At 48.1% G+C, this 13,734-nt stretch overlaps 1 protein-coding gene across 11 annotated transcripts in view; it reads right to left on the reverse strand.

The window, feature by feature from the left end:
* Limk2 (LIM domain kinase 2) overlaps positions 1 to 13,734 on the reverse strand; it is a 78,292-nt gene that overhangs the window by 59,077 nt on the left and 5,481 nt on the right. For all 11 annotated transcript variants that reach the window (XR_015636561.1, XR_015636560.1, XR_015636564.1 and 8 more), the window contains 1 exon segment: positions 3,770 to 3,869. Coding sequence is in view for 4 of the 11 variants with exons in the window: in XM_087582729.1 (XP_087438855.1) it covers positions 3,770 to 3,869 (100 nt within the window). In the remaining 7 variants the exon portion in view is untranslated.

The following is a 13,734-nucleotide window of genomic DNA, read 5'->3' on the forward strand; positions in this document are numbered from 1 at the left end:
GGGGGGCAAGACAGCCAGGTGGGACAGCCAGGTCACCACTCACAGTCCCACAGGCTAACTCCAGCTGCGTTGAGCACGTGCTCTGGTTCTGCTCTTAGCCCCAAGAGGATCTAGGCCAGGAGCCTCAGAGAACAGCTCCAGATTTAGACTCAAAGAAAAGCAGGCCAAAGCCAGGCATGGTGGCACACACCTTTAATCTCAGCACCTGGGAAGCAGAGGCAGTCAGATCTCTGTGAATTTGAGGCCAAGTTGGTCTACAAAGTGAGTCCAGGACAACCAGGGCTGGTTACACTGAGAAACTCTGTCTGGAAAGAAAAGAGAAACAGGAAAAGGAAAAGGAAAAGGAAAAGAGAGAGAGAGAGAGAGAGAGAGAGAGAGAGAGAGAGAGAGAGAGAAGAAAAGCAGTTCAGAGGCACGCACAGTTTAAACAGAGCCCATGGGAAGGAGAGGAAAAGGAACAAGGGCTGGTCAGCCATGTGTGTGGCAGATCAGAGGAATCCTGGCCAAGTGTCAATGCCCTGAGCTACCTCCAGGGGACCTGTGAGTTGAACTCCACCCAACAGGCCCTGGTTCCAGTCTTAAGATGTCCTGGGCACAGGAGAACCAGGGAAGGCTTTCTGAGGTGGGACTGTAGACGTCATTCTAGATCACCATGGAACACAGTTAAGGAGGGGAGGGGTAGAGGTTGGACCAAATCCCAGCAGTCTGTTCATTCAAAATCTAGCCTCACCCAGGGAGAACAAAGGTGTTGAGGGGAGACATCTGCTTCCTTTTCTTTAACTTTGGCCCAGCTGGGAAGACCAGGGCTGGACGGAAGTCACGAAGAATGAACTTCTCTCAGCACAGAGGGAGGGAAGATCCTGCCTCCAGCCAGCCTGTACCAGATACTCTAAACTTCACCAGAACTGCAGGAGAACTGGGTGAAAAGATTGTAAAAGACTATTCGGGCTCCTTAGCCCCACATCCCCCTTAGCCCAGGTTGCCCCTGGGGTCAAACCAATAGCCCTTCCCAGCTCTGAAGAGCTTTCCCTGACTTGGGTTAAAGTGAAATTGGATCCAGAAGACCGGAAACCCTCCTCAGGGCAAATGAGCACCCTCTGTGGAAGGCCACCAGGGCACTGATTTCTACCATGAGAAAGTTCACAAGATGAGAGATGCTCTCCTTCAGGAGAGCTATCACAGAGCCGTCTAGGCAGAGCCGTCAGGAACCCACACTCTACCACCCCTCCCTTTCCCCGCCCCATCCCCATGGGCACGAGCTTTGATTTACAGCACCACAGTAGTTCAAAGATGCCATCCAGAAACTCCACAACCAGAGGTGTGAGTGTGTACCTGTAGGTGTGTAGATGCACGCTCTTCAGTGTTTGATCCAGTACTCCCGACAAGCCTGCGAGGTCATGTCCTTATCTTCATTTTAAAAGGGCAGAAGCCACCTAAGGCCACACAATACCTGAAAGGCTCTGCTGAGCCCTTGATCTCACTCTATAGCTTGCACCCACATGCTAACACGATTTACTTTTGTTTTGTTTTGTTTTTAAGACAGGGTTTCTCTGTGTAGCCGTGGCTGTCTTGGAACTCACTCTGTAGACTGGGCTGGCCTCAGAGATCCGACTGCCTCTGCCTTCCAAGTGCTGGGACTAAAGGTGTACACCATGGCTGCCACCACCACTGCCACCACCGCTGTTGCCACCAACTGCATACTTTTTTTTTCTTTTAAAGGCAGGGTACTGCTGTGTAGCTTAGGCTGGCTTCAAACTCAGAACCTTCCACCTCAGTTTTCTGGGAGCTGGAATGACAGGTATGCCACCCCACCCATACATTTCTCTTCACGCCCTCACAAGCAAACATCCGATCAAAACTGCAAAGGGTTCAGTTTGCAGGCCAGCTCTTGGCACCCACAGTGTGAGTGACCCTGAGCTGTCTTCTACTCCTCGGTGGGTGTGACGGGCAGTCTCTCCTAGTCATGAGAAGTAACAAGAACTAGCCAGGTGTGGCAGCACATAACCCTGGGTGTGCAGAGCCAGTTCTAGGACATCCAGGACTGCACAGAGAAACCCTGTCTGGAAGCCCCACACTTCCCACCAAAAAAAAGAAAAAACAACAATAAAAAAAAAAAACAAAAAAAAACAAACCCCACCAGGGCAGCTTTTCTACCCTGCCTTGCTGGTCTGAACAGAAAATAATGCTATGACTAGGAATGTGGCAGGAACACATTAGATTGTGTGGTCGATGCCAAAGCAAGGCTGACCTCAGCCATGAATGGAAAGGAAGTTCCTAAGACGTTACCTACAGGGCCGCTTAAGGCTCCAACAGCCACTGCTTCTATATGTACAACAGCCCAGGAGAAGCAGAGGGAGGAGAATCCAAGGCCATTGGAACCACAGGGAAAGCAAGAAGTCTGGGTTGAAGCTGAAAGGAGAGAAACCATTGGTGCCTCTCCAGCTTTCAGTGGCCCGATTTCTCCGGGCCCACCTCTACCTTGAACTTGGAGGGTGGAGGACAGCAAACACAGGAAGCTCCACTGTTTTGACAGCACAGACAGCTGTGTGTCCAGCTCACATTGCACAGTCTCTGTTAGCATCCATCTATCTCATTGTTAGACACGGGCACAGATAGAGGACGGGGCAGCCTCTACCGAGGGCGCGCCTCATTCGGAATGACTGTGGGCTAGAACTGTTGTACGCAATGGCAAGGCCTTGAAAGGAGACCATGCCGGGTGGGTGCCTACTGCATACTCTATACTGGGGTCCCTAGTAACATCTCCATTTTCTTATAACTGAGTCTCAGAAAGCAGAAACCAATGTGGCTTTAAAGCCTGTAAATTAGGGGCTGGGGATTTAGCTCAGTGGTAGAGCGCTTACCTAGGAAGCGCAAGGCCCTGGGTTCGGTCCCCAGCTCCGAAAAAAAGAACCAAAAAAAAAAAAAAAAAAAAAAAAGCCTGTAAATTAAAAAATAATAAAAAAAAACAAACATCTATTTGTTTGTTTGGTGTGTGTGTGTGTCTCTGTGCAGGTGCACATCCATGGTATGCAAGGGCAGGTCTGAGGACCTCTTCCGGGAATTGGTTCTCTCCTACCACCATGAGGGCCCAAGGACAGAACTCAGATGGCCCCGCCTGACAGCGAGTGCCTTCTCACACCCCCACTCACCCCCACTGCGGAAACGGGGATTATTAAGTAACTGAGCGGCTTCTCAGCTGGGCGGTGGTGGTGCACGCCTTTACTCCCAAACTTGGGGAGGCAAACAAGTCGGAGTTTGAGGCCAGCCTGGTCTACATATCGAATTCCACCAGGGCTACCCTCGGTCTCAAAGAGCAAACAAAAGAAACGGAGCCGATTCTCAACGAAAATAGGAAAGCAATAATAAAGCCGGTCACAGAAAGGAGGGACACGGGGTTGGGGAGTCCTGTGGGGAAGAGATGACACTGCCAGCCACCCAAGCTGCCACAAGGTACCTTCCTAAGTAGTGGTGTGGTCGTGGGGAAAGGAAGGCACTCTTTCTGGCCGGTTTCCATGCTGTGAAGCAAGGGTGTTGATAAACTCAAGAATAGCTCCTCCCCCTGCCCAGCTCCTCCCCCTGCTCCGCTCCTCCAGGGCACCTGGCCCATCTGTGGTTCCCCCGCTGTAATCTGGCGCTAGGGCTGTTCCTCCTTGTACATTCCTTCCCTGCCCCTAACGCCCCACCAAGATTAAAATTCTCTAGCTAGAAGCTTGCTTTTTGTGTCTCTCAGATCACACAGCGCAATGGGAGCGAAAGGAGAGGCACTTACCGGAAGCAGGAGCTATGCCAGGCCTCGTTGGCTGTCCTGTACAGCCTCTGGCTCAGGGGAACATAGTTGCCACAGCCCCGACACCTCCAGGCCTCTTCACCTGAAACAAAACCAAGCTGGTCAGACCCCCTTAAGTAGCAGGCAGCAAGGAACAGAATTTCAGTCATGTCGAGTAACAGAAGCTCCCAGAAGGGATCAGGCACTGCCTATGCTGTTTCCCCTCCATGAAACCTCTGTAAACACTTTACAAGCCTCATCCCAACATCTCTCTAGGGAAGGGAACTCCTTTAGTTCCCTGCTTCAAAAGTAACCTCAACGTAAAACAAAAATGTCTCTGATAGGGCCAGTAGCACGGCTCGGCTGGTAAAGGTATCTGCCACCAAGCCTGAAGTCCTGAGTCGGGTCCCTGAGACACACATGGTGGAGGGAGAACTTACTCCGCCCTGACACACACAGGCCATGGTGTGTGTAAGACATTAAACATTAGTCTTTTCGATCAAACACTGTAAAACTTTTATGACTAGGAATTCAAATATTTTTTTATCTGCCCCACCTTGTAAACCTTTATGCAAATGCTTTAATCCCTTGATCTGGTAAAACGCTGGTTTACACTGTGACCATGCCGTGTTCTTAGAACTTAAGTGACTTCAGGGGCTAACTCCACTTTGGCTGCCCATTGCTGACCCTTATCTGAAACTAGCCGGCCCCCAGGCAACTCGGAAAAGACACTGTGACCACTTGTGTTAGAATAAAAGTGAGCTACCCGTCCTTCCCATGTGGGCAGAGTACCTTTCTCGTCATGGTGGTCTCTCCTGAAATCCTGAAAACATTCTAAAAGTGCACACAGGTAATTTAAAATAACTGATTGTTCTCTCTCTCTCTCTCTCTCTCTCTCTCTCTCCCTCCCCCTCTCCCCAACCCTTTCCCCTCCCTCTCCTTCAAGACAAGGTTTCTCTGTGAAGCCTTGGCTAACCTGGTACTCCATAGATAGACCTGAGCCTCCAGAGAGCTGGGACTAAAGGTGCCACCTGCCACTACACGTGACCCTTGTTCCTCCTTTTAGATAAGACAAAGCCAACCTTTAGGTGAGTCTGTGAGGCCAGCCCCAGCTACACAGCAAGATTATGTCTCGACTAGGGCTGGCAAGAGGGTTCAGTGGATAAAGGAACTTGCCACCACGTTGACCCGAGTTTGACCCCTGTGGCCCACATGGTAGAAGGAGACAGCTGACTTCCTTAAGTTGTCCTCTGGTTTTCATGCTCCAACCAGCGTCCCATGGCACAGGATCTCCTCCATACACAAATGTGAAAAGCAAAACAAACAGGAGATCATTTATTCAATCAACCAACACAACTGGTCCTCTCCACACAAAGCCACAGGATGGAGGCTGATGCTCTGGTGCTTAAAGAGAAAGTCCACTGGAAAAGAAGCAACTCTCCCATACTAGAACTTTCTGCTTCAGAGGCAGAACTGTCTTAATTTGGTGACAGAAGAGAAGGCATTTAATGAATGTTTCCTGTCTCCTATGCCAAGAACTATTACTGCTTTCATAGATCCAACGAGTTTCAGTCTCAAATAATCTTGCAGTCTTTTAATGGATGGATGAAAAGATTTATGCTGAGGGCTGTGTGTGCACGGTTGTGTGCATGTGCGTATGTGAGTGGCAAACTGACTAAACAGAGGTCTAGCTTCTACTCTCTCCTCTCCTCCAAGCTAATGCTGTTCCTTCAAATGAGGGCAGAAATGTCTCTGTAGAGAAGCAGAGCTTTGAGCCTTGAAAGCTGGAGAAGATTTGCAAAGGTGGAGAAAGGATGTTCCAGGGCTGTGGGTTAAGACTGGTTCAGGCTAGTTTATGACCCTCTAAAACAGAGGAAATCCAAACAAAGCAGGGCCCTTGGTGTGGCTCAAGTGCCAACTTCTCTAAGTAAAATAGGCAGCAGAAATAAGGCCGGGACACCTAACTCTACCCTTCAGGCAGGGGCAAGGTTGGTACAAGACTCCCTTGTACACTCTGTGTGCAGCTTTGTTTTCTCTGGGTAACTCTAGACTGCCACAGACACAGGGGCCGTGAATAGACAAAGCGCGCTTGGGGGACTTCAAGACCGCTCAGCACTATGGGGGCAGCCAGTGAGGGGTTGACTTCTTTGTGCCCCAAAGGGAGTTAAATGAGAGGACAGAGCTTCAAGCTGGCTCCTCTCCACTGCTTCCTCAGGGTCGGGACATGAATGCCCAGTCGTTTTCCTTTCTTTTCTTGTGGTCCTGGGGTTGAATCCAAGGCCTTGTGCACAGTAAGGAAACACTCTAGCCCTTCTCTTTTTAGACAGAATCTTACTCCGTCATCCAAACTGGTCTCCAACTTATTCTGTACCACGAGCCTTGAACTTGTTCATCTACCTGCCTCTCTCTGACTCACCAGAGCCAGGCTTTAGGGCCTGTGCTGCCTGCTTGGCTTTTCTTTTTCTTTCTTTTTTTTTTTTTTAAAGTATTTTTAAAAAAGATTTATTTATTTATTTCATGTATATGAATACACTGTAGCTGTCTTCAGACACACCAGAGGGAGCATTGGGTCCCATTACAGATGTTTGTGACCCACCATGTGGTTGCTGGGATTTGAACTCAGGACCTCTGGAAGAGCAGTCAGTGCTCTTAACCGCTGAGCCATCTCTCCAGCCCACCAGGTTGGTTTTTCAACCAGCCTTCCTGAATCTGAAAGTTTTTTTCCCTCTTCTTTTAAAATAATTTTTGTCTTGTTTGAGATAGGATCTCTATGTGTAGCACTGGCTGGCCTGGAACTCAAAATGTAGCCCAAGATGCCCTAAAATTCACAGAGCTCTTCCCCCATCTGCCTCCTGAATACTGAGATTAAAAGAGTACATTAAATACTTTTATTAATTATTATATATACGCACATGTGTTTTTATGCATCAGAATGGTGGTACTCAGTATACATACATTGTCATTTTTCAAAACTACAAAGTAAAAAGGTTTTACTTTACGCTTTTAAACTAGGCCCAGGCCAGGTTAAACACTGAGCAAGATGATGAACCAGTGAGAGAGAGAGAGAGAGAGAGAGAGAGAGAGAGAGAGAGAGAAAGTTATGTACGTGTGTGTGTGAGACAGAGAGAACAGTGTGTGTGTGTGTGAGAGAGACAGAGACAGAGAGACAGAGAGAGCAGAGAGTGTGTGTGTGTGCGTGTGTGTATGAGAGAGAGCAAAGAAAGCAGTGTGTGTGTGTGTGTGTGTGAGAGAGAGAGACAGAGAGAGACAGAGAGAGCAGAGTGTGTGTGTGTGTGTGTGTGTGTGTGTTTTCTGTTGTGCAGTGTGAGGCTCAAACCCAGGGTCCTGTGAATGCTGGGGAAGTGTTCTATGACTAAGTTACACTCCTACTCACTGAGAGGGACTTAGAACACATATACCATATCGACTGTGTGTGTGCTATGTGTGCACCTGGATGCGTGTGAATGGCAGGGGGATGATATGCATGTGCCACAGTGTGTCTATGAAAATCAGAGGACAACGTTTGGGAGTAGCTCTGTCCTATGGTTCCAGGGATCAAAATGAGAGGGGATGGGACCAGTCAGAGCCAAATGAGTCTTCTTAGTTAAATACCACCCTCCTCCGTAACTTCAGCTCCGGAGATCCAACACCCTCCTCCGTCCTCCTTGCCCTCCCCCAAATAAACCTACAAGAAGTGTCCATTTCCATCTAACACAGCTCATTATTTTGAAGCCACACCTTGTTTTTGAAACAAGGACTTGTTTTTTGTTTTTTTTTTAAATAAGGACTCTAGAGGCTAGCCTCTAACTAGGATATTTAACTGAGGGTGACCCTGAACTCCTGATTCTCCTACCTCCCACAGCCCACACCACCTTTCTTGCTTTTGCTTTATAACCTGGCCACCCACTTACTGAACAATTCAACCTCTTGGCTCTGAATCAATGATGTCTGGCTGTTTCCAGAACTCAGAGCACATGTCCTTCCTCATGAGTCCACCCTATTTTCTCTATGTGAACACTTAGGCGAGCACCTGCTCAGTGTTAAAGCTCAACCATGCAGTCTACTGTCCAGTTGGTGCGGTCTACTGTGAGGCTGCTGTCCTGCTTTCTGACTTGGCCCTGCCTCTGAATCTCTGTCCTGCTTCTTTGAAGTACAATGTTTCCGCTGGTGAGCAGCTCTGACCTCCCTGGCACTGAGGCCTTTCCATTGTCATTTAAATGAGCGGGTCTCTCCTAACAACACCGCCAGCAGCCATTCCGGCTTCTCCCTCTCACAGCCGCATCTACAGAGGAAGCGGCCACACCACACTGCACTTGGCTCCCCCATTTCCCGGCAGCTCCACACTCCACTGCAATCCACCTTCCACACATCATTTCTCTGAAACTGCCTCACCAAGCGCCCGGGTATTGTTAAATTCAATAGATACCTTTCAGGCCATTATTTGAGCACATATTTATTCCATGCCAGCTCCGCCTCCAGCCCTCAAACAGCATGATTGTGTTTATAACTGGGGCAGTGGCGAGGAGGCGTAGTGAATTCAGAACTGGGAAAACAGGGGCAGAGCAAAAAAGGATTCCTTGAAGAAGTAATTTTCAAACTGAGCCCTGAGGGAAAATTTCTATGAGCATGGGATATAAAGAGAGCTTTTTTCCCTTGGGGGTTGGGGTAAGAGAAAGAAAGGGTCGACATTAGAGATAGGGGACACAAATTTTACACATGATTAAATCATAATCATGTTGACTACTGTTGATTTTAAAGGACTAGAAAATCAACCAAGCCTAGGTCTTAGACTATACAGTCGTTCACTAAGCATTTATATAAAGAGTAAAGGGGGGTGTGTGGTTCAGCTGACAGAATGCTTGCCAAGCACCACAAAGTCCCCCACATAAAGCTGGACGTGCGTGTGTGTGCGTGTGCGTGTGTGTGTGCCCATGCGTGCACCTGAAATGTTGTGGCCTGTAACCCTGGCTGGAGTCAACAGGGTGAGAAGTTCATGTCATTCTTAACTACACAGGGACTTGGGACCCAACTTGGAATACTGAGTTCAAGTCCCAAAACAGAGGAAGCTCTTACCAGGTGATTGGGAAGAACCTGGAGGCCCCCTGCTCTTTACAAGGACAGCATTAGTGATGAGACACTTCCCCACACTCACACTTAAGCTACTGTTTCTGTTTGGCACACTTTCCCCATCTTTTTACCTAATCAAACATCTTTCTTGATGCCCCCAAAGGCACGGCTAGTTTCACTTTGTCCATACTCACCTGATCTGATCTGTTCTTTAATTATAAACTGTACAGTCCTACCATTTGAGGCCCTTACTCTCAGCTCTAAACAGATACATTTTGATCCTCTTTCTTTTTATCTTTTTTAAAAGATTTATTTATTGTATGTATACGAGTATACTGTAGCTGTCTTCAGACACACCAGAAAAGGGCATCAGATCCTATTACAGATGATTGTGAGCTACCATGTAGCTGCTGGGAATTGAACTCAGGACCTCTGGAAGAACAGTCAGTGCTCTTAACCACTGAGCCATCTCTCCAGCCCTTGATTCCCTTTTTCCATGGTCCTGCATAGGTCTGGCACAGAACAGATAATATTTTGGCAACAAATCTAACTGGAAGGTTGGGTGTAACTGCCACCTACAAAATTACCACAAACTTTGTAACTCCAAAGATCAGCAGGATGCCTGGACTGGAACAGCATTCCCGCTCACAGGAGAGCTGCCTATTGAAGTCCCCTGTGCACGAACCTGACCTCTGTTCTGTTACAGATTGACACCACTGGGGATGGGGATGGCTCAGCAGATTTAAAAACAAAAACAAAACCAGGACTCCTCTGTTTCGACAGGAAGCAAGTGCGTCTCAGTCACAGAAACGAGAGACCCTGGCTCAGAACAATACTCTGATCCCTACACTCTGCACTGAGTCATTCAAGAGCACATGTTTATACATACACGCACGCACACATGCACGCACGCAAAGTAAAACAAAACAAATATATATAAAACTTTTCCATTCGATAGTATTTGAACAGATATATACACCCAGGATACCTGCCTCTCTCCCTTCCTCTGTTCCCTCCAGGGTCCACATTGCACAGAACATTCTTGGCCTTTTTTGCCCCCTTAAAATCCTGCAAACCAACAGTCCTGGTTGTCTCGAAACCTTTAGTTCAGGAGTAAGAGAGATGTATGAGCATGAAGTTTGGGGGAATCCCGCGAAGCCCGATGGAAGAGCAATCTGCAGGCCAGTCTGCCTAGGACGTTCTTCCGCTCTGCCAGGCCGGTCGCCCTCGCCAGTTATTTACTGCCCATATCTGCTTATATCAGCAGCAGTTTCTGGTCAGAGTCTAGAAGGCAGCCTGGCTAAGCAAACATCTACAGGTGCCTCAAACAATGGGCCCTGATTAGGGGGCAATAAATATAACCAGAACTTCAACGTTTACTGGATCTATTGCCCCCCTTCTTTTAAAATGTTATTTGGACATAGAGGAAGTCCTTTGTGTTTTGCATTTTCTTTGTGATGTGTATAGGTATTTTGCCTGCATATATGTACGAGCACCACATGTGTGAATTGCCCATGGAGGCCAGAAGAGGCAGTTAGAGCCCCTGGAACCAGAGTAACAGACTGAGGAGAGGCACCATGGAACTGCACTTGGGTCTAAGCTGGGTCTCTTCAGACTGGGCCTCAGGCTTCATAGTAGTGAGAAATCTACAAGCAAAGGGACCTCAGGAGGCCCTGATGCCTGAATCCACATGCACAAAGCCCAGTCCAGCCTTTTGTTTGGAAAAAAGAAGAAAAATGGGGGGAGGGGAGGATAAGACAGAAGAAAAAAAAAAAAGAAACCCTTTGAATCAATCAGTTCATGTTCCACCTGACAATAAGAACCAGGGACAAGTGCAGCCAACTCAGGGCAGCTAGAAACAAGTATGGCAACTGCTGGACTCTTTTGGGAACGGCAGATCAGGTGTATAAATCCCACTTGTTTGGCACAAAGCAGGAAGCTGAAGGGCAGGGCTGCAGCTGTGGGGGACAACCAAAGGCAAAAGATAACATTGTAATGAAATAACGACCAACTTTTTCAGCGAATAGCTTACACTCTCCCTGCACCCCAAGCCTCTTGGTCCTCAGAGTATCACCAAAGGGAGGGAGCGGTTCGGTATACAGGGTGAGAAGAGTTTTCTGATGACTCCTTCCCCCGCCCAAAGAGCCTGTGAAGCCAAACCTGGCCTCTCTCTCACCTCTAGGCCAGGTGTCATTCTTGCTGTGGTCCCCTTCTTTCTCTTTTTAGTCTGTTTGAGAGGGTCAGGGATAAGAACCGAGGGCTGGAAGAGGGGGCTCAGTAGTACAAAGCACCAGGTGGTTCATCTGCCCGTAACTGCAGATCTCGGGATCCAACATCTTCTCTCCACAGGCACCCATATGCACATGGCATAGACATACACATAAATACACATGAATTTTTTAAAGATTTATGTTATGTATATGAGTGTTTTGCCTGCATGTACATATGTGTACCGTGTGTGTCTGATGCTCATGAAGGTCAGAAGAATGCTGGAGGTTGGTCTTGGGTACTGAATATCCAGATGCTCATTTTTGTGTTCAGACATCCTAACCGGTTAAGGACGGCATGGTCAAGCATCTCTGGTCTCAGTGTTATGTAAAAGCTGTTTCCCATCATCTCCAGTTGGTTAATAAAGAGCTGACTGATCGACATACGATTGGGCAGGAGAAGACAGTGGAGGTGGGTCTCAGGTAGAGAGAAGGAGAGAAACCATGTGGAGAGACCAGGAGGATTCGACGTGAGCCCACAATGACAGAGTAGCCACGAGGACACACGTGGAGCAGAAAGAGCCAGAGCAGGGCACAGATGGCACGTAACGGGGCATTTATCTGGGTATTAACAGCTTAGAGGGTTAGAATAGCTCAGAACCTGCCCAGCAAGTGCCAGAAGCTAATTAATAAAAAATACCAGCTTGCAGTGCCTTTTATTCAGGAGCTGTTATGGGCTAAAGTGGGTGGAGAAATACCTTGCAGATACCTGGAAGCAAAAGGGGGCATAGAACCCCCCCAAAACCCCAATAGAAGAGGGCAGGCACTAGATCCCCTGGCACTGTAGCTAGTGATAAGTGTAAACCATCACATAGCTGCTGGGAATTGAACCTGGGTCCTCTGGAAGAGTAACCGTGCTCTTAACCACTGAGCCATCTCTCCAGCACCATTTAAATTAAAAGAAAAGGGGCTAGGGATTTAGCTCAGTGGTAGAGCGCTTACCTAGGAAGCGCAAGGCCCTGGGTTCGGTCCCCAGCTCCGAGAAAAAGAACCAAATAAATAAATAAATAAATTAATTAATAAAAGAAAAAATAGAGGGGGGACCAGCAAGATGGCTAAGCTAGAAAAGGTGCTTGCTGCTAAACCTGACCACTTGAATTTGAGCCCTGCAATCTACACGGTAAAAGAAATGTCTCTCACAAGCTGTCTTCTCACCTCCATGCAGTCCACACCAATGTCATGGCGCACGAGCCATCACCCCCACCCCCATCAAAAACACTAATAAATTATGTAATTTAAATGGGGCTGGAGAGATGGCTCAGAAGTTAAAAGTACCGGGTGTGATTCCCAGCATCCTGGTGGCTCACAACTTCCGGTAACTCTAGTTCCAAGGGATCTGATGCCCCGTTCTGGCTGCTGCAAGTGGCATAACAACCCCTACACACAAAATAATGAAATTCAAACTAAATAAAAAGCTGGATTTTAAAACCTGGCTCTATTACTGCCCCCATGTCCTTGGGCATTATTTGCCCTGGAGGAGCCTGTCTCCTAATCTTCATTGGTCTTTGTTTGCGACAAGGTCTCACGAAGCCCAGGCTAAGAGGTCAGGGTTGGTCTTGAACACCCTATCCTCCCGCCTGCAGCTCCCAGGTGCCAGGATTAGAGACGCACACCAGTGTATTAACTTCTCTCTTCATTCACAAACACAAACAAAAGCAGTATGGTATTTTTTAACTTTCTACGTACAAATATTTGCTTAAATGTATTTAAACACACCGCGAGTGTGTGCATGCGCAAGGTGTAAGCACAAGCCAAAAGCAGGTGTCGGATACCTTGGAACTGGAGTTACAAATGGTTGTGAGCTGCCATGTGGGTGCTTTGAACAGAACCCTTGACCTCTGTAAGAGCAGCAAATGCTCTTAACCACTGAGCCAGCCCTCCAGCCTGCTATGCTGTTTTTTTTTTTTTTTTAAAGACAGTCACACTATGTAGCCCTGGCTGTCCTGGAACTCACTATATAGACCAGGCCCTACGTAGATTCAGCTCGCCTCTGCCCCCCCCCCCCACTCGCTCACCGGGGCTGCAGGTGTGCTTCTTCCACACCAGCCCCCACCCCTCTGCTTATTTCTAAAGAGGCTGAAGTTACCACTTTACGTGATTAAGGAAGATTAAAACAAGTAATGGCTGTGTGGACCTCCTGGGTGCCTGGCTAAGCTGAACCTGCTTGTGTTACTTCCTACAAGCGCATCTAGGAGGTCAGCCCAGGGAAAACTTCGAGCTGAGTAGACTTGCGTTCAAAACCCGAAGAGAATACTTTCAAAACAAATCCTATGTGCCCGAGTGCAGGGGATGGCCCAGACTGAAAGACAAGGACATGTAGAATACGTCAGAGACAAGTCAGGCTCTGGGACACGGGGAGCTACACACAGTAACAGGCTGCCAAGGTAGACAGACAAGCGGGACAGAAGGTCCCTGTGGCTGTAGGGCTCCTACTTCATTCCCCATGAGCCGGCGGTTTCTTATCTGGGGAGGCCTGCAACCGATCTACTATCAGAGAACCGTAGCTACTCATCTCCGGACTTCTCATTCAGTTCTACCCACTGTCAATGACAGAAATTACTGTGAGCCCACACTAGGTGTCGCACAGTGTCTGTCCTAAGCACCATTCAAGTGTGACCAGACCACAAAGAGGTC

This window comes from Rattus norvegicus, chromosome 14, assembly GCF_021556685.1.
Source record: "Rattus norvegicus strain SHRSP/BbbUtx chromosome 14, alternate assembly SHRSP_T2T, whole genome shotgun sequence".
NCBI lineage: Eukaryota > Metazoa > Chordata > Mammalia > Rodentia > Muridae > Rattus > Rattus norvegicus.